The 24,310-nt window shown below is 41.3% G+C and overlaps 1 protein-coding gene across 1 annotated transcript in view; it reads left to right on the forward strand.

Moving 5' to 3' along the window:
- LOC121292358 (protein unc-79 homolog) overlaps nt 1–24,310 on the forward strand; it is a 192,398-nt gene that overhangs the window by 128,685 nt on the left and 39,403 nt on the right. Inside the window, exons 32-40 of the mRNA XM_041214209.1 lie at nt 2,284–2,391; nt 6,824–6,940; nt 12,944–13,046; nt 14,317–14,457; nt 14,678–14,716; nt 21,568–21,680; nt 21,796–21,881; nt 22,068–22,241; nt 23,716–23,784. Coding sequence (XP_041070143.1) covers nt 2,284–2,391; nt 6,824–6,940; nt 12,944–13,046; nt 14,317–14,457; nt 14,678–14,716; nt 21,568–21,680; nt 21,796–21,881; nt 22,068–22,241; nt 23,716–23,784 — 950 coding nt within the window. The remainder of the gene's footprint in view (nt 1–2,283; nt 2,392–6,823; nt 6,941–12,943; nt 13,047–14,316; nt 14,458–14,677; nt 14,717–21,567; nt 21,681–21,795; nt 21,882–22,067; nt 22,242–23,715; nt 23,785–24,310) is intronic.

A 24,310-nucleotide genomic window follows, 5' to 3' on the forward strand; every position in this document is an offset into this window, starting at 1 on the left:
CTTTGTGCAAAATGATGGGTTCGTGTGGAACACGGATTGGAGATGGAGCTATAACAGTGTGCTCCCAGTTCTCTGACCAGTGTTCCCTGTGAATATGGCTCACTGTTAGCAGTGCAGGCTCATGCAATCATCCTTCCTGTTTTAGTATGTAGAGCAACATTTCCCTGCTGCCACATCAGCACAAATGGTACTACCTTTAGTGACAGATACTCCCTACAAACAGGTTCAGTGTGTGTATATGTGTGTTTCTGTGACTGCCTGTCTTGGGGGAAGTTGCAATTCAATTGCAAGGGATGACAATCAGCAATCATCAGTATTGGCTCCTATTAGTTTCCCCCAAACCTATGCAAAGTAAATATTCAGCTTGTTAAATAACACTGGCTCCTGTTGTTACAGCATTAGTGCTAACAGTAGAAAGCAGATAAAATACAAATAAAAGCCATGAAATCTGAAACAAAAACAGAAAATACTAAAAATGTGCAATAGGTCATCCAGTATCTGAAAGAGAAAGATAGGGTAATGTTTCAGGTGGGATTCTGATTTAACATTTCTTTACAGACTTCAGTTCCTGTAATGGCAAAGCTAGCAAAACATTTTAAATAATGTTTTGAATAGATTGGTGGATTTTTTTTTAAGTGTGTCTGTGGACAGTTGCCTTTTGTTTTGTGTCCTACAGCTAGTGCTGAGGGAGAACTTCACAAACATTTTTGTTCTTCAGCATAAGTTTGCATTAAGTTTTCATGGCACATAGAGCCTAATGTGAATGGAAAATTTTGCCCATAGTTATGGGCAGGATTTTATGTCCCATGGGTGGGCACGCGCCGAACACGATTGGCCTAAAATAGTGCGTGATGACGTTGGGCGAGCACCACGACACCATTGTGCATTCTTAATAATTAAATGGCCTATAATGTATTAATTAAAAGCTATTTTTTGCTGCCCTTCCAACCTTACTGTTGGTGGGCTGATGAATGGACCAAGTGGCCCTTTGATTTTTTTCTTAGGAAATCTCACTCACGGGATGAGGTTTTCACAATTAAATAAAAAGTAAATATAAATTCTTGGGCAGAATTCTTATTCTGTTTATGTTATTGTGAGTTAGTCGCATGTCGGGACATTTTTTTCAGATTTTAAAAATCTTTATTTTTGATTTTAAAATTCTTCAGCTCCCTGAGGCAGCTCCCTGCCCTCAGGGAGCTTTCAGTGCGCACTCCCCCTGCGCAAGCACAGGCTTTTGCGCTTGCCCTCCTCCCCCCCCCACCCCGAACCCGGCAGTGCTGATGTTCTCAGCGCGCCTTTCATGCTGGCTGCCCGTTAATTGTCCAGCCAGTGTGAAATCACAGTCGGGGGGGGGGGGCGCGCGATCGCGGGCGGTGGATCGTTTCCCAGCTGCTCCTGGGTCCGCCCGCCGTGCCCGCCCGATGACCTGAAAATCCTGCCCGTTGCCCCTGGGGTTGCAAGGAGGAAAATTGGACAGAGCTCTTGCTCCTAATCATGATCTCGTAACTATTGCTTGAAAATGTGCATTTGTGAGCAGGATTGCGTGGGCGCAGGACTGGGCTTTGTGGTAATGACTCCCAGGGGCAAGCAACCTGCTGTCAGCTACTACCATAGCTCATGCATGATAAATTGACATCTGGGTGTGGCACTCCGAACATGTTAGTGCCTTTCGGAAGAGGAGGAGAAAAGATTTTAGGGTTGAGAGCATTTTCGATCAATTTACCTCATTCATTTTACAGGAGTTTTATTTTAAATATAGCGAATTTGATGCACATATGCAGAGGAGATTGATGGAACTATTCTCCGTAAACTCCAAACGCTAATTTGCTAATTGCTTATCAAACTGAATCAGGGAAATGCCTCTTTATTCACCAAGTCGTGAAGTATTTGACTGCTCTTTAAGTGCTTTAAGCTGTTCTAAATAATCTTTCAATTGAAAACATAAGTCATCTTTCATTTTAAATTAATGTTTTTGTATTGACCCCTTTTAAGTGTATCTGAAAATTTGTGAAAGCACATTGCATACTTGGAAGGCATATTAATTTAACCTTTTTCAATCTTTGTGAATAGAGTTTGAGTACTTTATTTTTAATGCTAATAGCATGAAAAATTATAAAGAAACTGTAATTAAATCTCATAGTGAAATACTAGCCATAATTTTATTAGTTAAGTTTAAAATATCATCATTTAATGCTAAAACTTAGCTCAGCTTGTCATGGTGGTTTGCAGTTGTGAAGCTCAGAAAGAAATGAGTTATATTCGTGGTACAAAATTGTTTTGCAGATCAGTCTGTTAAAGGTCTTTCAGCTCTGGATATGCCAAGAGAATCTGCCTCTGCTCCAACACTAGAAGCAGCTGTGCCAGAGACCAGTAGCCACTCTTCCATATCAAGTAAACTAATTAAAATACTGTGTACAAAATGCTTGTCTAATCAGTTCCACGACTTTTAATAGTTTTTTTTTAATATAGCAGCACAGTGTACGCAAACACCAGTAGCAAGGCCATGACAAATAAAATCCTTGTTTCTGGTCACTGTATGGGATCATCTTCAAAGCCGTGGGTCGGCATTTTGAGCGGGATTTTCCGACCCTGACACCAGCAGGCCTCGTTGTGGGTGGGGCGGGAAAACTTCAAGAGCTGTTGCTCTCCAAGTTTTCTCATCCTGCCCGTGAGGATGCCTGCTGGTGTTGGCGTTGGAAAATCCCGCCCTTTGTCGCCTTAGTTATGTGCTACCTGGTAGGGCTGAATGTCAAGTTGAATTGTGAAACCATAGTAGCCCAAATTAGGCTATTTTAGTTCTGTTCATGAGAACATACGAATATAAGAAATAGGAGCAAGAGTAGGCCATTCCATTATTCAAACCTGCTCCACCATTCTAGGCTCCTGTGTCTAGACCGTTGGGTTTGAGCATCATTGTCAACAGGACTGTTTCAACGTAAACGATGCTGAAATATGTGAGCTCCTGGATTAAAGACAAGCATCTTTCATTGCCTAGCTGAACTACCCAAGGTCACAACTCAAGAAGTCAGCATTCCATCAGCTCAAGGCTGATGCCTAAAGACAAATCCGGAAGGTAAAGGGCATGTGGTGGGAAGAGAAAGCCTGAGAAGTCCAACAATATGCTGATCATCATGACATGCAAAGATTTTTTGAAGCCGCTAAGGCTATATATATAGACTGAGGTCAAATGGACAAAATCCTCTTCATCCACGGAATAGTGCTTCTTTTAAGGTGATAATGCCATCTGTCAATGCTGGAAAGAATGTTTTGAACAACTGCTCAACCATGAATCCACTGTGGCATCTGATACTCTCCAGGCTATTTCCGAGTACCCCGTGGTAGAATCCATTGGTGAACCGCCATCAATGGGAGAGCTGCAACAAGCAGTCAAACAGATGGAAAACAACAAAGCCCGATGGTATTCCAGCTAAGGTCATCAGAGCTACTGGACTTTTGCCCACATCAAGTCTCAGTGTATTAATCCTATGGACTTGGGAGGAAAAATAACTTCCTTCACCACCCCTCAGTCCCAACCAATCCCCTCCCCACCCCTTGAATTCAGGAATGTGACAGTTGTAACGGTATTTAAGAAGGGAGATAAATTGTTGCTGTGGAAGCTATCAAGGCCTTTCCCTCTTGTCCAGATTAGGGAAAGTTCTGACATGCATTCTCCTGAATTGCCTACTTCCTGTGGCTGAGGAAATCCTCCAGAGATACAGTGTGGCTTTAGACCTTCCGGAGGAACCTCCAACATGGTCCTTATTGCCGCACAAGTGCAAGAAAAATATCAAGAATGACATCAAGAACTCTTCATTGCGTTCATCGACTTGACCAAAGCATTTGACTCCATAAATCACAAGGCCCTGTGGATTGTGCTCCAAAGATTTGGATGTCCAGGAAACTTCATCACAATCCTGCAATTGCTTCATGATGATTTGATTACAACTGTCTTGAGTGGGAGGTCTGAAATACCTTCAAAACCCGGGCTGGAGTCAAGCCCCCATACTATTTACAATCTACTTGACAGTGGCTATTCATTTCATCAAAAAATAATTGCCTTGGTGTGAATATTAAATACAGTCTAAATGGAAAACACTTTAAGCTCGATCACCTCTATGCCAAAACTAAACTGATCATCATAGACATACATGTTTGTGGCTGAGTGCAGTGTCATTGTCCACTCTTCACCAGATTTTCAAGCCACTCTTGATCTCTTCAATTCTGCATACAAGAAACTCGACCTGTCCTTGAATGTTGCCAAACAAAACTCATATATCAACCCATACCTGGTCAGCTATATGTTGAAGGAGAGACTCTGGAATATGTTGAGCACTTCCCTTAGCTAAGCAGCCACCTTTCTAAAAAGACCACCATTGACGAGGAGATCCAACACTGGATCAGCTGCGTCAGCTCAGCCTTCTTCAAGCTATGGTAGCGAGTATTTGACATCAAAGACCTCTGCAAGTCAGCAAAGTCCTAGTGTACAGAGCAGTTGTCATCACCACACTGCTGTCTTACAGTGAGGCCTGGACTGTGTTTCAGCGACACGTAAAACAGCTCAAGAAATTCCACCAGTAATGCTTCCGCACCATCCTCTGGATTTAATGGAGACTGTTGAATAAATGCTAGTGTCCTTTTTGAGCATTTCAAGTCCAACCTCGATGGACTTGACACTGTGTCCAGATGGTCCCCCTGACAAGTCCTGTATCTCAATTCTCAAACGTCAATGTTCCAGGGCAGGACAAAAAATACACTTCAAAGACACTCTGAAGCTATACTTGAAGTATGGCGGCATTGTCCTTAATGACTGGGAGGAGCTTGCTACCAATCATTCAGAATGGCGACAGCTTGTCCATTGAGCTGCAACATGCTTTGAGTCCCAATGTCTTAATGATGAGGCAGAGTGGCAGCAGAGAGGGGGAAAAAAAAGAATTAACTCTACCTTCTGGATCCCATTATGTCGTGGTATGCCCTACACAAGATATGCAGGTTGAGAATCAGCCTGTTCAGCTACATGAAGGTCCATGGCAGAAACTTGTAACCCTGAGTAGACGTCATTCTTGAACCAAGGGAAGTAGACAACTACAACAGAGTTCCATGTTTCACTCAATTTGACCCACTCTATGGATTGAATGTGCCTTTCCTTTTCTAAATGAAAGAAAAACACCCTATGTACATATGCAGTGCTGTTTATGTGTACTGAAATACCATTTGCACTGCAAGAAGTACACTTGGCAGCCCATTAAATATTACCTCTCTGTTGCACCTAGCCGGAACAAAATAGGTTTCACATCTGGTAGCCTAGAGATATGTGTCATTTGCTTTGTTATGAATATGAACTCCTGGTGTAAATCATTACCCGGCAGGAATTCAGCAGCTCTGACTGGACAGAAAATTCAGTGAGGCTAACTGACCTGGCTGGTGGAATTGACACTTCACCCACAAACCCCTCAACAAAAAAAAACATATCTTCACATTTAGTTTACAAAAATGTCTTCTCCATAACTGCTCTGAGCAGAAAAAAGGATAATTATTTTTTGGCCGAATAGAATATCTTCTACTTTTAACCACAATACATTGTCATTCTAATGAAAAATTGTATAAAACATTCAATATCATTTTCAGTCAGGCTTGTATGTAAGATCTACTGAAACTTTGGGGGTGTTTTTAACCCAATTGGTTGTGCAAGAAACCCATGGAATCGAGTAGAAGCCAGTTATACACCCTGCCAAATCTTTCACTCCATTGGCTTCAATGGGGAATAAAATCAGGAAATGGGAGCTGGGTGTAAAATCTGCATTGCATCTGATCTCCTAGCTACCCCAAAGGGTGGGTTAGATTAAAAGTGTCCTCTTTAATTCTATATGTGCATGTATGTGTATGCATGTGTATGTCTGCAATTGTGTTGGTAACAGCCAGGATATTATGAAGAAATTTAATATAGGACTATGAATGAGTAGGTCCTTGTAAAACAGCCAAGACAGATAGTCAGGTCAGATTGTTGCATCTAAATGCCTTAGGGTCTGATCATCAATTGATGAGTACTGTATATTGGTACTCTTTCTTGATGCTCTGATTTGCTATGGGTGGCTTCAATTTCGAAATCCAATTATGTCTGCCAGACTTAAGAAGTGAATATCAGTATAATCATTACATAGATTTTGTGCTGAATTACTATCTTTTACTTCAGTATTGTACTGCATGGTCTCCTAAAACGTTGCCAAACTGCGCTGTTTATGGATCAATGAATCTGAATGGCAATAGTGAGTTTCAAGTCATGCATGTGTCACAATTTTACCTATGAAGTGATGGTCTTTCATCTATTTTGATCTGTTGGTCATAAAATTCCTGATGTGGTAAAATCCTTTGGCTGACAGGCCAGGAATTTCACAGAGCTGCTTTCACTCTTCTGCTGTGATTTCACCAGTAGTATGACAGAAATTCTGCTTTCACATCTGGAGAAGTTATGTTTGGTGGAGGGGGAGCAACTCTGATGGAATTCCTGGCCGTGCATATCTTTTTATTTTTGTCAAATTATATACCAAATACTGAATTTGATACGGTGTTTAATCAAATTTGAATATCCATTTTAGAGAAGTTAGCAGTCAAAATGAGATCGATGTATTTTAACCATCCCCTTACTGATGGATAAATATGACCCCATTAACTACAGGCCTCACTGTAAACTGGTATCAGAACAGTATTAGTAAAGGATTAAAAACAAATGATCAACTATGACATTACCATTTACTTGAGCATTGAGTTCCATTTACTTCACACCAACTCCACCTGTTTCAGTATTTGTTTTTATTGCCATGTTTAGTTCAATATAGGCAAATGCAAAGGGGATCTCTGGGGGCCCTGACACTGAACCTGTTAATGAAGAGACAACTGGAACACCAGTCCAGTGTACCTCACAACATCAGTAACTGGGACACTGGTTAGTATGTTCTACATTATGGTATGCACGTAGTCAAACTGTGATATTGCAAACATGTCAAGATTGCTGATTCATATCAGTGTTCATTATGTCATGTCTGAGCACTTTTGCTGAGTATAGTGGAGCGTCATGATAACCAGGAAAAACATTCGTCATGATGGGAGATTTCTCTAATGTAAAGTGTTGCAAATGGTTTGATTATAGCATTCAACAGGCATTGTAAAAAATGCTTTCACAATTGCTGGTTCATTTTGAATATCAAACATGATATTGTAGGAATGAAACCTAATTCCATTAAGGCTGCTACATATGCTTTCACAAATCAAACTCCAAATCTTTGTTAGCTTATTTTTTTTTAAAGGGCTGCATGATATTTGCTTTTTGCCCTTTCCACCTTTTTGAAACATTATGCCTCCAGAAATAACCTCCCAATTTTACACATTAATTTGTAATTCAAGTTCAAAATCACAGTTGTTAAAAGTTGTTTTAATCCTTCCAGTTGAACATGCTGAAAGTTTAAATGCTTGAAAATCTAATTGAAACTAAACAATAAGTGTTCTCCTAATATTGATATTGCCACTGATAAATAAGAGACCCAAACTAACTAAATGATTCCTCTGCACTCAAAGCATCACAGAGCAGGATCCGATTTTTTGATGTTGCCTTTCAATTTATTTGGTTCTAAAGACCTGCAGTTCTTCTGGCATATCCCACCATATTTTTGTCCAGAGTCCAAAAGTCTGCAGATTGGGATGAGACCTGGGTAAGCTAATTCCCTTCCTTAATTCAGCATTTCTGATTGGCCCCAAACCTGATGTCGGAGGTAAAAAGGGCCTGGGAGTGAACATAAGATAGTTCCTGCTTTTCTGGCATTCAGGCACTCCACCTGGTCAGAGGTGGCAATGCTATGGCTGGATTTTTATCTTGGAGGCAGGTAGTGGGAGTTGGGAAATTCCTCAGCTTGGCGCACCTACCTTGGGTGAGAGTGCCTTGAACAGCCGGGGGCAGCGGGGTGCATGCTGGAGTTGGGCCCACTGCCACACAGATAGGAGGTGGCCACAGAGGCTGCCCAGTGCTGAGACGGGTTGGTTGAAAGGCCCCTCTTGTTTCTCTGGAGCTTTGTCTCCAGGGGAAAATTGCCTTGAATGGCTCAATATTCACTCCCACGGGCTTTGGGTGAGAACCTGTTGCTCTGGATGTAGATTGGAGGTGGCCACAGGGGCTGCCGAGTGCTGAGGTGGGCTGGTTAAAAGGCCCATCTCAGTCCTATGGGACTTCATCCCAGCTCTGGTCTTTAATATTAAGCCTCTGGCTCTCACCCCTCACCCCCACCCACTCCCCAAGCCCCATCTATGCCATCACCCATTCCCAATGGTCCCTCATACACTCCATGAGAACCCATGCCCCTCCATCCACCCTCAATGGCCCACATTTCGTCCATGCCAACCCATGCTTCTCCATTCATGCCCAAGACTCCTTATAGCCCCATGCCAACTTAGTGCAAACTCAAGCCAGCCCATGCCTGCAACCACTACCCTTTGCCCTTACATCCTCCATGCCAACTCACCCAATAGCTATCATGGAAAGGTCTCAGAAGACATGCTGTGGTGAAATAAAATAAAGTTCTAAGTATCTATAACAGAGTTCACTGTATAAAAGTTTGGTGAGGTGGTGGCATAGTGGTATTGTCACTGGACTAGTAATCTAGAGACCCAGGGTAATGCTTTGGGAGCCTGGGCTCAAACCCCATCATGGCAGATAGTGAAATTTGAATTCAATAAAAAAATCTGGAATTAAAAGTCTGATGATGACCATGAAACCACTGTTGATTGCAATAAAAACCCATCTGGTTCACTAATGCCCTTTAGGGAAGGAAATCTGCTGTCCTGACCTACATGTGACTCCAGGCTTACAGCAATGTAGTTGACTCTTAAATGCCCTCTAAACAAGGTCAGTTAGGGATGGCCAATAAATGCTGGCCTAGCCAGTGATGCCCATATCCCATGAATGAATAAAAAAAAGCTGTCATCCATTAAAGCCCCCCATTCAATACTTTTAAATCTCCTCAAACACTTAATCCCCTAAAAAACACACCACAATACACATCAAAGACAGCTAATCCTTTAATAACCTCTTTAGTGAAAAGGGCCTGGGAGGGAAGATAAAATAAGATAATTCCTACTTCCCCGGCATTCTGGCACTCCACCTGGTCAGAGGAGGCATACAATGGGCTGAATTTTCATCTTGGATGCAAGTAGTGGGAGTTGGGAAATTCCTCAGCTTGGCGCACCTACCTCAGATAAGAGTGCCTTGAACGGCCTGATTTTCATTTTGGGGGTGACGGGTGACTGCTGGAATTGGGCCCAGTGCCAGACAAGAGGTGACCACAGGGGTTGCCCAGTGCTGAGAAAGGCTGGTTAAAAGACCCCTCTTGCTTTTCTGGAGCTTTGCCTCCAGGGAAAAGTGCCTTGAATGGCCCAATTTTCGCTCCAGGGCTTCGGGTAAGAACGTGTTGTCCCGGATGTAGATTGGAGACAGCCACAGGGGCTGCTGAGTGCCAAGTCTAACTGTGAACTTACAGCCTCCCATTGTGATAATGACAGATTGTGGAAGCAGTCAAGCAGTAATAATGACAGTCCTATATACCTTGCCACCCTTATGAGCATTTATACCTTCACCATAAAGTTGTGGGACATACACTGCAGGTTAAGTTCATTGCTGGAGTAAAAATGGGACCTGCCGGAAATGGGGGCAGAAGTCCTGGATCCATATGTCTTTTCAAAGGTCCCAGAGCCTCCCCATCTCCCCGAAAATCCAGCCTTTTCCACTAAATTGTGGATAGGGGACCACCTCGAGATTCAGGTCAGCATTGGAACCAGGACTCTGAAGAAAATTTAAACATTTCACTTTTTAAATGACCCTTTTACAAAGAATGTATTCTGGGGACACCAATAACCTCCACTTAAGGAGTGGGGAGAACGTAACATCTCACTCCTCTGTTGGATGTTCTATGGAATAGAATCATGAGATATTTGCTCTGGACATAACCATTACGTTAAACAGTCTGTGATGGATTTTGTTCAATGAGAAGGCCAGCATTTATTGCCCTTCCCTAATTGTCTTTGTGAAGATGGTGGTGAGCCACAACTGGATACAACTGGATGGCTTGCAAGGCCATTTCAGAGGGCAGTTACTTTCCAACACAAAGAAATGGGAATGAATATGGCACTAGAGTCAATGACCCAGCCATTCTGATCCCTGCATTTTGTTGAATTTCCCAACTATAAGTAGGTTTCATTTTAAATAAGAACTTCATAAATAGATGTAAAAAATCGAATGCTGTCAAAAATGTTATGGAAATTTATTTTGGAACACTTGCAGACAAGAAGTAATTTTTAATATATTTTAAGGAAAAACAAACAGACATTTTTCAATCAATTAGCTTTTAACCTAATGGCATTTTATTTCCAAACACATTTAATTTTAAGTGCATTTTGCTGTTAGCTATCATGCCACAAATAATAGTGTTCTTCTGTGTTGTTTGGCAGCCAAGAATCAGTTTGGTTTAGTTGATAGCACTTTCGCATTTGAGTCAGAGGGTTTGGAGGTTCAAGCTGCACTCCAGGTTTAAAGTACGTATAAGTGCGGAATTGAGGAAGTCCAGCCATATTTTGGGGTTGCGGTATTTTGGATCAGGTTTACTACCTGACTCTCTGTTTAAGTCAATGTAAAGGATCCATGGCACCATTTGCACAGCAGAAATTCTCTCAGTGCCCTAACAAACATTCCTCACACAACCTAACATGACCATAAACCGGTTGAATAATCACTTGTCACATATAAAGTTTGTGGGATATTGCTAAGTGTAAATTGACTGCTGCAATTGTCTACACAAAAACAGTGAAGTCGTTGTGGAGCTCTTTGGAACATCCTGAGATCATGATAAGGTGCTACATAAATAATGTTTCTTTCTAAATATGTAGCCTTTGTGTATTTTTTTCCAAGTCACACGAGTATTATTATTTAGAAATTATGGCACAGAAAGAGACCACTTGGCCCAGCTGGCCTATGCCAGTGGCATTTATGCTTCACATGTGCCTCCTGCCACCCTATGTCCTCTAACCCTGTTCTGTTTATTGCTTTGGTGAAAGTGTGTTTTTGCTAATTTTACTTTCTCCTTTGTGAATGTAATTTCTTAGGCTATAAGGGTTGTTGATGTGGAAAATGGGGAAATTCTCACTGGTGCCACAGGGATGATTTTCTGAGGTCAAAATTAGTGCAGAATTCTAAAAATATATGTTAGATAAAAAGGGTATGATAAAATTTTATCCCCAGGTAATTATTTTATATTCAGTGCTTACCTATAGGTACTATTTGAATGGGATCAGATATATGTTGTGTGAGTACTAGAATGAAATGAAAGCTTTTCCCAAAATGAAATGTGGATTTGCATTAGGTTTTACATATGACTGAGTTTATAACTTTTGTCTGGGTAGTAAGGTGGAGCACAAAATGGAGGTGTGCATTGTAGTGCCCTGTTCTACTGCTCAAGGCTGTGTATTGTTCAGGTAATGCAGAGGCTTCTAACTGTGCTTAAAAACAGAAAATTGAAAAGAAATCGACTATGGATCCTTTTGCTCATTGCTGCTGTAGTTAATATTGCTTTCTCATAGTTGAAACTTTTGAGACAATTTTTAAATTAAAATTGGTCTGCAAAGCCCATGTAAAATCCATGCAGAAAATTCATGTACCCATTGTTGTTAATTAGCACTGCTTAAAATGTGCCGTCAGTTTCATAATAAAGGAGATGACATTTAAGCTGTTACTCTGTTAAGCCTCGTGCCATGTCAAAGCATGTGGCTCCCAGCACAGGGGGCTTTGCACAGCAGGCAGCAACAATGAAATGAACTACAGATTTGCAGAGCCAGCAGCTGGGAAAACCCATTTGTACATTGTTTCTTCCTGCCCACTGGTCTTATCAGAACTGGCAGCTTTGCTTAGATGTTGCCATTTATTACACAAGACCAAATGGGTTGAATTGCCTCAATCTGTGCCCTAAATCTTTCTATGTTTCTGTGTTCTATGAGATCCCTGGTAGCGCTGGCAAAATACCAAGCATGGACATTATTACACCAAATTCAAGAAAAGTCCCTTGATCAAGATACTCTTTACTCTAACTATTACATTTAATACATTTTAAGTTGTTGCTGAAGGAAAGAATAAAAATATATTTAACCTGCTAACTTGGTGGACATAAATTTAGGCGAAACTGTTAACCTGAATTCTTAGGGGCTGGTTTGGCAAGACATGCATGGCTACTATAGACACATGCATATATAATTTATAAAAAGAAACAAAGCATTGTGGTTAATAAGCACACACTCGTAATGCAGCCATTTGTCACAGATATACCATCCAAAAGAGCCTCTTAGCCTTCTCTTATGTATATAATAATTTCATTCTTACACATTTCAAAAAATTTATTTTTTTGCCCATTCAAGACAAATACAAACGAAAAAAAATGTTGCATTCATCAACAAAGACTAGTCGGCTAAGTAGCTATGTTTTGTCACTCAGGTCTGACATAAAAGTTTAAAGAGTTCCATCTTCCAATGAAGCTGCATGTTTTGTTTTGGAGCCAATTTTGTGATTCTTCACCAATAAGTTTTACAACAGCAGACAACTAAGCTTTGTTGTGTAACATTATCAAGCCCCATGTAATCCCATTGTTCAGCACTGAGTTATATTCTGGCAGGAAGCCATCTCAAGTTCCCAGCAGCACAAGACCTGTAAAATGATGCTATAAAGCCATCTGACTCAGATTAATTTGGATGTTTTCAGTGTAGTCTGAAATAGCCCTTTACACCTTTACTTATTCAATTAAAAAAGATCAAAATCTGTAAAAACTGAGTGAAATAGATCTTTTTTGAACAGATTTTAAATATTTAAGTATCTCGCGTTTATACATATTGCAACATTTGTAAATGCCTGTTATTTTCACAGGTGCTACGAAATCTAGTTTGCTCTCAGCACAGAGCATAGTCAGCATGTTTGTTCCTGCACCAGAGGAATTTACAGATGATCAGCCAACTCTAATGTCAGATAGGTAAGAACATAAATTTATTAATGCCTTTTTGGCAAAGCGTTTACTGACTATATACTGAAATATCCCTCAATGAATATGCAATTTTTTTTCTTTAAAAAAAATGCAGATGATACAACACTCAATAACAGAAATACCCATTGTTGTACAGCATTTGTCACAAAAAGAAATTGATAGTGTCTTTGCCACATTTGAGTTATATAGCTGAAATTGCACTGATAAGTGTGTGTGCCTGTTTTCTTGTGGGTTACACATCTGAATGATTATAAATATGGTGGGCAGAGGTAGACGAAGCGAAAGTACTTTAAAAGGACTTATATTTTTGCAGATGTTTCCTCATGTAGGCTGCACTCTAAAACAATTATCAGTTCAAACTTCAATGTGAAGCAGCAATAGGATGCATCAAGGCTTTCTACAAAAGGATAGGCACAATACACTTGGAGCATTGAGAACTGTGCCTTGCTATTTCAACTGTTTAGCCTAAATTTTCTGAGTGCGTGCTGACAGTGAGATAGTTCATCACTGCCAGTGTGATTTTCTGGCATACGTCGAGAAATAGGACAAGTTCCCCTCTATCAAAGTGTAGTCGGAAAATGACCTCCTTAATATTTGCAGTTTTTCAAGTTTTATGCGGATACAAACAGAGCAATCAAACCCTGCATACAATATCCTAATAAAAACCGACCAAATGCAAAATAAATAGAAGTAGTCACTGAACATTGTACAAATAGCAGTGAGGTTGTCATGTATTAAGTATAAATAGAAGAGAAATGTATTTAACATATAACTCCACCCAGGTAGTGTTTGTACACACCTAGTGTGGAGGAGAGTGAATCAATTGTATTTATACAACAGTCCAGGAGTTTTCATGGTAATTTTCTTTCTTGGTGTGTGGACCACATTGAAACTGGCTTCAATGGAAAAATTAACATCTGGACCTATGGGACCAATATCAAAGAACCCCATTCAGATATGGAGCCACTGGCAAAAATTACATGACAGAAAAACACACATAACTGTATCAAAATATTCTAGCATTTATAAATAGTGTCAGAAGTGGGTGAGACTGAATTTGCAGGTTGGTTGCATGTAAGGCCTGATACTTGCCATTAGGGATGGTGTGGATAGGTTCCAAATTTTCTTGATGCCCTGCAAATTATTGATCCGGCTCTTGTCAGTTTTTCAACCTGCTATGTAGGATTTGAACTCATAACTTGTGGGTTGCTGGTTCATACTTAGAAGAACATGCTAACAGTTTCATTCTTTGGTACAGGTGCCTTGACTGTGGAGCTGTTCTTGAAGAATATGATGAAGAAACTTTGGGATTGGCTATTGTTGTGCTTTCAACGTTCACTCACTTGAGCCCAGACTTAGCTGCCCCCTTGTTGCTTGATATTCTGCAGTCAGTTGGAAGGTAACCATTATAATGGTTTTTGATGTCTGCCATGTTTAAAATGCTTTATAAGTATTGATGGAACTTTGAAAGTTGGCTGCCTCTGGTGCATTTTTAGCAAAACAGCACCGTCAGTACTTTTCTGATATTTCATCTGAATGCATGTTTTGATATGAAAATAACTGAATAACTCATGTTTTATGTACAGATGAGTAACATTACTGATGATTTTTCATTTCAGACTGGCATCAAGTACCCTTTTTCCTGGTCAAGCAGAAAGGTATTTACTTGCCTTTGTTTTTATAGTAATGTACGCAAAAACATCTCAGTCATGTTTTCACTAAACTGGTTTAACTTCTGAGTTTATTTTATGCCTTTTTTCCAGTCTCAAATTCCCATGGCTGAAGACATACCGGAATCATTGGCCTTCATTAATCATTAGTTTTCACTCAAGCTGCAGTTTCAGCCAGCAATAAAAAGAACTGCAGTGATCCAGGGTGACAGGCTGTCTAATGTTGCCTCTTTCTCTCCCTGAAAGGAACATGTGGCCAGTCTATGGCATATGGCTGAGAGCAGGAATTCACTGTTTACATGTAGGAACCTGACACTTCAGTGTGCAGTAGCTGTTTTACCTTGGTCCTCTCATGCACCTACAACTAATCTTTAATGCAGACAGGAGACAGGTAGAATACTTTTATGGGAAGATTTTCAACTGCTGCCTGTCCATTTCTTTTTTGTAAAACAGGAGACTGGCAATTGCAAATTGGTGATGGTTGCGGCATTGGAGGGAGGGAGGTGGGATTGCACTATGGCCACCCCGCAGTTGGCATGGTCTTCCTGATGCAATTTAAAGACAGGCCCATAAATAGGTCTGGAACAAGATTGCTTCATATGTCAGTCGGGCTCCTATAACAGTTGTGTAAGCATGATTATAATTTATAGCCACAAACAGGCAGAGCATGCACCAGGCATCCTCCAGCCAGTTATACAAGACATTGAAGTGGCCTTATCAAGGAGGAGGCACTCAAAAGATGACCTAGCAAACTTTCTTTATTTCTGGTGGACCCAGGAGCAGGAAGAGTGGGAACCAGCTGATCTGCTGCCTTCCCAGAATTGGTGCCCGCAACTCACCAGCAACATGTTAATGAGACTTGGACCACAAAATGGCTTTGGTTTCAAGGCAGCATCAACAGACAGGTGGAGCGGCTGCTCCAGTAACTTGGTGCCCGTTTTGGGATCTGCTTGAAATTCCCTGCGCTATGTCTCTTGCAATTCTGTTGCAACACAGGCATATATTTGTGGAGCATCAGACCTGATACTGGACATATAAAATTTGCTAGTGGGACCTGCATGCAAGCAACTGTGGGGATCATGATGTGACAGCTAACTTTATTGCTATTATTTATACCATTTCTGATTACAACTTTATCAAATAATTTTAGTGCTTCAACGTTTTGTTATGATCCTTGGCCAGGTCCCCACATTGTTGGTAGGATCCAGTTAGTGACCGGAAGCATTTTGTTTAAAGCAAAGTTTGAGATTTAGAACACTGGGCTAATAAGTGGCAAGTAACATTTGCTCCACACAGATGCCAAGCAACGATCATTTCCAACAAGAAAGAATCCAACCATCTCCTCTTGACACTCAATGGGCAGAATTTAGCCCTCGATGGGAGAGCGGGCCCCACTGGCTCGGCGGTGGGTGGTCAACCGACCCCCACCACCAAAATGGGGCCCACCGCCATTTTTAGTGGGCGGGCTCATTAAGGCCCGCCCAGCGGCCTGCCCGACAGGAAGCACTATGCGCTTCCTGTGCGGGGGTGGGAGGGAATCCCCAACTGTCAAAGAGCGCACTGCTCCCTGAGGCAAAGTCCTGTCTCAGGGAGTTTACTGACAGATAAGAAAAGTCAAAAAATAGAGAAATATTAAAATTATTAATATGTCCCTCTCATGTGACAAAGTCACACGAGATGGGACATGTTAATAAGAAACACATAAAGTTTATTAAATTTTAAAAAACGGACATGAAACTTCATCCTGCCAGTGGATGAAGTTTCATGAATAATCTGGAACCCGCCGGGGTTCCTGGCCTGCCCGCCAGCCTTAAGCTTGGATGGACAGGGCCTTCAACAAGGTTAATTAGCCTGTCAATGGCCTTAATTGGCCATTGACAGGTCGGCGGGCGGACAGCTGATTTTGCTGTCCGCCCGACTTCCTGAAGATTTAAATGGACCGGGATGACGTCGGGGGTTCCTCCTGACATCATCCCGTGTCATTTTCCCTTCAGCGAGCGGGCCCTGCCCCCAAATCGCCAAGGGGAAAATCCTTCAGAATGGTATTACTATTCATGAACCCCTCACTATCAACATCCTGGGGGTTACCATTGACCAGAAACTGAACTGGACCTGCCATATAAATACTGTGACTACAAGAGCAAATCAGAGGCTGGGAATTTTGCAGAGAGTAACTCACCTCCTGACTCCCCAAAGCCTGTCCACCATCTACAAGGCTCAAGTCAGGAGTGTGATGCAATATTCTCCACTTACCTGGATGAGTCCAGCTCCAACAACACTCAAGAAGCCCGACACCATCCAGGACAAAGCAGCCCGCTTGATTAGCACCCCATCCATAAACATTTACTACCTCCACCACCAACTCACATTGGCAGCAGTGTGTACCATCTGCAAGATGCACTGCAGCAACTCACCAAGGCTCCTTTGACAGCAGCTTCCAAACCCGCGACCCCTACCACCTAGAAGGACAAGAGGTGCAAATAGATGGGAACACCTCCACCTGGAAGTTCCCCTCCAAGCCACTAACCATCCTGACGTGGAACTATATTACCATTTCTTCACTGTCACGGGGTCAAAATCCTGGAACTCCCTCCCTACCAGCTCTTAAGGATGTACTGTCACCGTATTGACTGCAGCGGTTTAAGAAGGAAGCTCACCACTACCTTCTCAAGGGCAATCAGGGTATTCAATAAGAATGCTGGCCTAGCCAGGGAGGCCCACGTACTGTGAAAGAGTTTAAAAAAACACCTGCTTAATGAAGAAAACCACAAGATTCCATGGGCTTTGAACAAAAATAAACTTTACTATACAAGATCAGAAAGATAAAACAATTTACGATATCTATCTTATACTCCAACATTCAGGGTAGGTATGAGGCGCATGTGAATTAAGAGGCAAACTGTGGTTGGACACATCACATTACATAATAAGTGACAGATGTGACCAAAACAGATTCCATGGCTTTCTTAACAACCCACCCAGGCGCTATTTACACTGTGAGTCACCCAATCTCACTGAAACTCCATCTTTCTCGCGAAGGTTTCCAATCTTTACCTCCGAATATCTCACTTTGGAATTCACTCCAATTCACTCCAACTTAGATGGCTTCAACAACGGCCCACCTCGTGGGGTTTTAATCTCGTCTTCTGAGATTCTGTTCCCTGCATTCCCGAGTACACTCAAGTATCAGCTTACCAAGCACAATTTCAACTCTTTGACCATGCCAAGCAGAAACTGCTGCACCAAAGGGGTACTTTTACCATGGAATCACCAACTTTTGGCTGCCTTCTTGGGTCTCCAGGGCTTCTCCCAAGCCCACACTTCTGCCATCCACAGCCCTTATCTTTAATTGGAGCTTGTTTCTCTGCTCTTCTCTTTTTGTTAGCTTAAGTGGGACCTATTTCTGTTCCCTGACTTTGTTCCTTACTGTAGAACTTCCTTTTAGGGCCTCTCCCTGTCCTCCTCCCATGCCCCTCTCTCTGGGATACTTGGGACCTCTCCCTGTCCCACTTCCTTGCCCCTTACCTGGGGCTCTCCTTGAGACCTCTTCCTGTCCCCCTCCCTTGTCCTTTTTGGAACACTTGCTGACACTGGCACTCCGCACCTGGTCACCTGACCTGGGTTTTTGCACTCTTCTTCTTCCTCCAACACAGGCGCACAGGGCATGTCCTGGGCCCAAAGAATGTGACGATGCCAAACTGTGCATGTGCAGCTCACTCACAGCCTGCATGTACGCTTGAACCCCAAGGCTCGAGGGGGCGTGGGGTTCCAAAGAAACTTTGGGTTTCTTAACTTCAACATCAACCCGTTCTCAAAAATTCTATATTTGGTGCCTCTGTTCTTGCAAACTTGTTTCCCCAACTCCAATCCCTTTTCATCTCCCGAATTCTTGAATGTGTTGCAGTCTCCCAGATCCATGTTAGTCCCTGTTTTAAACCCTCCAATCAATTTTCCACTCTAACAACTGCACGAAAATGGCCCTAATGAGAGCCAAAAATGGTATTCACTTACTGTGACTATGGTACACTTGTCCCTCTTCATCATATTTAACATAATAAAAGGCCCCAAAGCACTTCACAGGAATGTTATAAAGCAAAGTTAGACACCGAGCCTCATAAAGTGATATTAGGGCAGATGGTCAAAAGATTGGTCAAAGAAGTAGGTTTTAACGAGTATCTTAAAGGGGGAAAGTGAGGTAGAAACTCAGGGAAGTTTAGGGAAGGAATTCCAGAGCTTAGAGCATTGGAAACTGAAGGCAAGGCCATCAGTAGTGGAACAATTAAAATTGGAGATGCTCCAATGTTATGTGGAACATATCTTCTATCTGCTGGCTAAAATATGCCAAGGATTTGTGGGATGAAGCTTAATGGACAAAATCATTTTTTAGAATTATTTATCTTTGAGGTAAACTTATTAATTAGTGCTGATGGCAGATAAAGTATCTCTAAATAACATTGCTACTTAAAAACCCTTTCATGTGTCCAGAGTTAAATGAACATGGTTGTTATTGTGGGGCTGGAAGAGATTACAGATATGGGGAGGGGCAAGGCTATGGAGGGATTTGAACGCAAGGGGCAGAATTTTATGAGTTGGCGAGCGGGTCGGGGTCTGCTCGCCGGCACACAGTGACGTCGGGGGATACTCCCGGTGTCACAGCACCCGATTTAAATTTTCAGGAAGGCGGGAGCGCAGCAAAATCAGCTGTGTGCCCGCCAACCTGTCAATGGCCAATTGAGGCCACTGACAGGATCAATTAAGTAACTAAAGGTCCTGCCCGTTCAACCTTAAGTTTGGCGGGCAGGCCAGGAGCCCCGGCAGGAACTAGAAAAAACATGAAAGCTCATCCACCACCGGGATGAAGTTTCATGTAGGCTTTTAAAAATTTTAATAAAGATTTTGTAAAAATTATGAACATGTCCCAACTCATGTGACATTATCACAAGAGGGGACATGTAAGTGAAATTTTATTTTTCTACTTTTGTCTTTTTTACATGTGCAGCCGATCTCCCTGAGGCTGCACTTAGCCTTAGGGAGATGAGTGCGCTCTTTTGTGTGCAAGCGGGAAAGAGCGCACTCTCTATTTTGGTATCTCCCCCCGCCACCCAGCCTGCACAGGGAGCGCATAGCATGAATTAATACACGGGCAGCAAAGCTTTGGATGATTTCAAGTTTATGGAGGGTAGAATGTGGTAGACCAACTAGAAGTGCAGTGGAAAGGTTAGTTTTAGAGATGGAAAGGGCATGAATGAGGTTTTCATTAGTGGAAAGGTTGAAGCATTGATGGTAGGGGGTAGAAATAGGCCATGTTAGTGATGGTGTAGAAACATGGTTAGAAGATCATCTTGGGGTCAAATATGACATGAAAATTGTGAACAGCCTCAGGTTGTTGCCAGGGAGAGAATTGAACCAGTAGCTAGGGAACGGAGTTTGGAGCAGGGACAAAAGACCATGGCTTCTGTCTTCCCAATGTTTAATCTGCTTATCCAGCAACCGGATGTCACATAAGCAGCCTGATAATTCAGCGACAGTGGAGGAGCTGAGAAAGATGGCTGTGAGGTAGAACTAGGTGACATCAGTATAGATGTGAAACTAGCGCAGTGCTTTCAGATGATATTGCTGAGGGATTGCATGAAGATGAGAAATAGGAGAAGACAAGGAAAGATGCTTGCAGAGCCCCCGAGATAACCATGTGGGCATGGGAAGAAAAGCTTTGCAAGTGATACTCTGGCTGCAATTGGATAGATAAGAATAGAACCAAGAGAGAGCTGTCCCACCCAGCTGGATGACAGTGGGGAGGTGTTGGAGGAGGATGACGTGGTTGTGTAGTCTGTATTCTCAAAGGCTGCAATAAGGTTGAGAAGGACAAGGAGGATAGTTTATTTTTGTCACAGTCACATAGGTTGTCATTGGTGGTTTTGGTAAGAGCTGCTTTGGCACTGTGGCATGGGTGGAAACCTGATTGAAGGGATTCAAACATGGAGTTCCAGGAAAGATGGATACAGATTTGAGTATTTGATATGTTCAAGAACTTTGGAAAAAAAAGGGAGGTTGGAGATGGGACAGTAGTTTGCAAGGATGATGGGGTTAAGGGTTGGTTTTCCTGAGGATAGTGATGATGATGGCAGGTTTAAAGAACAGAGGACCAGCAGCTGAAGAATGGGAACATTTAACAATATTAGCAAACAATGGGGACCAGGAGGGGAAATTGATTGGTCAGCTGGTTAGTGGGAATAGAGTCAAAGCAGCAGGAGCTGGGTCTTTTGTCAAGATGAGCATGGAGAGTACATGAGGGGAGATAGGAAAGAAATGAGAGAAAGATACAACCCAGATAGCTATGCAGCTAAGGATAGAACTGGATTCTATACGTTTTTGTACACTTACAATCTTTTATTTACAGAAATGCTCATTACATATTTTGCACCTCCAATCCAACCACCACAGTCTTGGCCTGCTCTTCTAGATGTGAACATGGGTAAATCTCCAGTTAATGCCAATTAATATGCAGCTAACACTTGGTTCCTATTCCTGGCCTGCTGAGCCCTTTGTGCCACCTATTCTGCCAACCCAGTTGTGATCAGATAATTTATTACAGACTATGGATTAGACCTGGGACCTACATGGTCTATATGATTAATTATATGCATGGGATGTTCTATTTTGGAGAAATTAGGGCTTGATTAAGTAACATGCTCTTGTGATCTCTGTGACAAGATAGTGCCAGTGTCCCAAAATTTGGCACTATTGTTACATTTCTTTCTAAATGATGACAGTATATGTTATATATTTGAACAAAGTTTAACTGATTGTGAAAAAATTCTGCCTTTTTCATTTTTTTCAAGCATGATGATTCCTGGCAATGCTGCTGGAGTGGCAAAGCAATTCTTACGCTGTATTTTTCATCAGCTTGCTCCCAATGGTATACTTCCGCAGCTATTCCAAAGCAACATTAAAGGTTTGGTACTTAACATTTATCTGATGCACTAGCATTTTGATGCTGAATGCCAACACTTAAAAGTTTTCTAAACTAAGAAATACATTTTGAAATAGTAGTTTTATTTTGATATTAGATGGAAGCTTCCTTCGAACTTTGGCCTCATCTTTGATGGACTTCAATGAGCTGAGTTCAGTGGCAGCACTGAATCAACTACTGGAGGTAAGGTGGAATTTAGAAATAAATTGCAAGTTATAAACCCAAATTAGTACATTTTTGATACGACTTGTGATAGAAGAAAGGTCAGTAATTGACAGTATTATTCCAAGTTAAATGTGAAAACTGTTAAATGAAGTATTGGTATAGTATGACATTACATGCAATATTTGTATAACAAATGTGGCACAGGGTTTAAACAACAAGAAGAGCCTGCCAGCAGGAGGAGCTATGCTTCGTTGTTTAGACAACATCGCCACTTACATGGAAGCTCTGCCTATGGATTTACCTAGCAATCTATGGACTACAATATGCAATCAGTTTCAAACATTTTTGACGAAACTGCCATGCATACTGCCACTGAAGGTAAGGAAGGATTTACTGATCTGTTGTCATTTGGATATTTAGATGAATAAACATGACAAACTAAGAATAACATTTTTCTTCATGTTTATATTGCAAATCTGGCTTTGCACCAAGCTGGTTACCACAAAAATATAAAGTTATAGTGCAGCGTTGTAGCTCATGTGGAATGCTTTGTCACAAACAGCAGTCAATACCAAATCGAGTGGAATATTCTAAAATGGGCAGGATAATTAGTCAAGAAAGACTATAGAAGGTTATGAGGATTAAGCTTGTAAACAAAATTAGTTTGGGGAAAAGTCCGAAATTGGGCCTGTATAAAATCATTGCTTGAAAGGGCCTGGCGTTTAGCACAGGCAAAATGGAGTCGAGTAGAATGCTACTCTGCTAAAGTATGCTTCCTTAAGTGCCAAGCTCTTGTCCTCAAGTTTGTATCAAAGGAATAGCATAAGTGCGTCACTGTCCAAAGGAAGGGAGTAGAAGATCACAGAATCACAAGATCACGGGACATATCACCTGGACTGCTTTTATACAGCGTGATTGCATAGCTCGAGTGGCTATGATAGAAGTTTGGGAGAAATCGATGGCCTCATTCTCACTGGGATGAGAACCAGCATTGCCTGAAAAGAGATGAAAAAATAAATTCCTAAAAGCATAAAACTTTTGGACCGTTTATACCTATGTGTAAAGTCAATGTACTTGGATTGATTGTGAAGCTTGAATGATCTTTGGGGTCAGTAGCGCAGCAATGGCATTTGCCGCTGACCTCAAAGAAACCTGTCCACAAAGATCTTGTGATACCTGTGGAGTGGATTTCCTGTTTCCCATTCGCAGTTTAAATTTGATCCCAAGTAAAGAGGATCTCCAGGCATCCAGCAGCAGTGATGTAAGCAAGCAGGGTAAGCAGCTAATCACAATGAAGTATTCTCACAGACAACAAACCAGGAAGTTAAAAACACTGAATCCCTTCACTTTTAATTTAAATTTGTACATAGCAAAATAAATGATTCTGATTGGATTTGGATAGAAGCTAAATTAAAGATAAACAAACTTGTAAAAAAAAATTTAAAAATGTGTGCATTGTTTTTAATCATAATTAAGAAATTTGACATTCCACAAATATATAATTAGCTTTTCAGGGCCAGTGAATGTGTTTAGCAGTGTGAAGTTAGTATGCCATTAAAAACCCAGTCACATTTCATTCAACAACATATAACTTCCCCTTTATGTTTGGTGAAATAATTTGGCAAATGTCTGAACTGGTCACTTACCCTTAGTTCATTAGATATTTGAAAAGTCAGACAGAGAACCAAAAATGACCAGTAACTAACTATTCGTGAAATGTTGGAAATAGATTTGTTTTATATGTCATGACAGATCAAATACTTATTTGAATGTGTTAAATTTTCGACATGTTACTGAGAAACTGAATACCCAAATACTTGCTAAGTAGTGCTAACTTCCATTTTGTATGCAGTGCTGCTTGGATTCTAGTTTAGCAATCATGATCTGTCTTCTCAAGATACCTACCACAAGTGCAACACGGGTAAGTAAGCTAGCGTTAATGGGGCTGATTAAAATCTTTGACCTCTTGTGGCTAGATTTTTTTTTCCCATGGCGGAGAAACCTGCTGTTTTTTTTAAAATACTTTTCAATCATTTATTCCTGTTTTCCCTCTTTTTTTGAAGTTTTCTTTTCATTCTTTTGCTTTTGTCATTTTGCAGCAGGCATTGATTTTAGATATCTTGTTCTTAAGACAAAATTTTTTTTGTTTCAATCCAATTTCTAATTTCTTCAATACACACTATCTGTGCAGTGTTTTCCTCATATGTTTGTATTGTTGGTATTTATCAATTTCAATGCTATGCGTTTTCCAGTCGTCATGCTGTTTGTCCTGTTTTTTAATCTTAGGTGGGGATTTTGTCTGAGCTGCTACAGCTTTGTTGTCATAATCTTACTGGAAGTGCAGTGGAAATCCCTTCTATATATGTAAAGAGTGTTTCTGCTACACATTCAATGAAGTTACAACAGAGGAATGGCAGCCACTCTGTGGAGATTCCTGCCCTGTTTTT

This window comes from Carcharodon carcharias, chromosome 20 (genome assembly GCF_017639515.1).
Source record: "Carcharodon carcharias isolate sCarCar2 chromosome 20, sCarCar2.pri, whole genome shotgun sequence".
NCBI lineage: Eukaryota > Metazoa > Chordata > Chondrichthyes > Lamniformes > Lamnidae > Carcharodon > Carcharodon carcharias.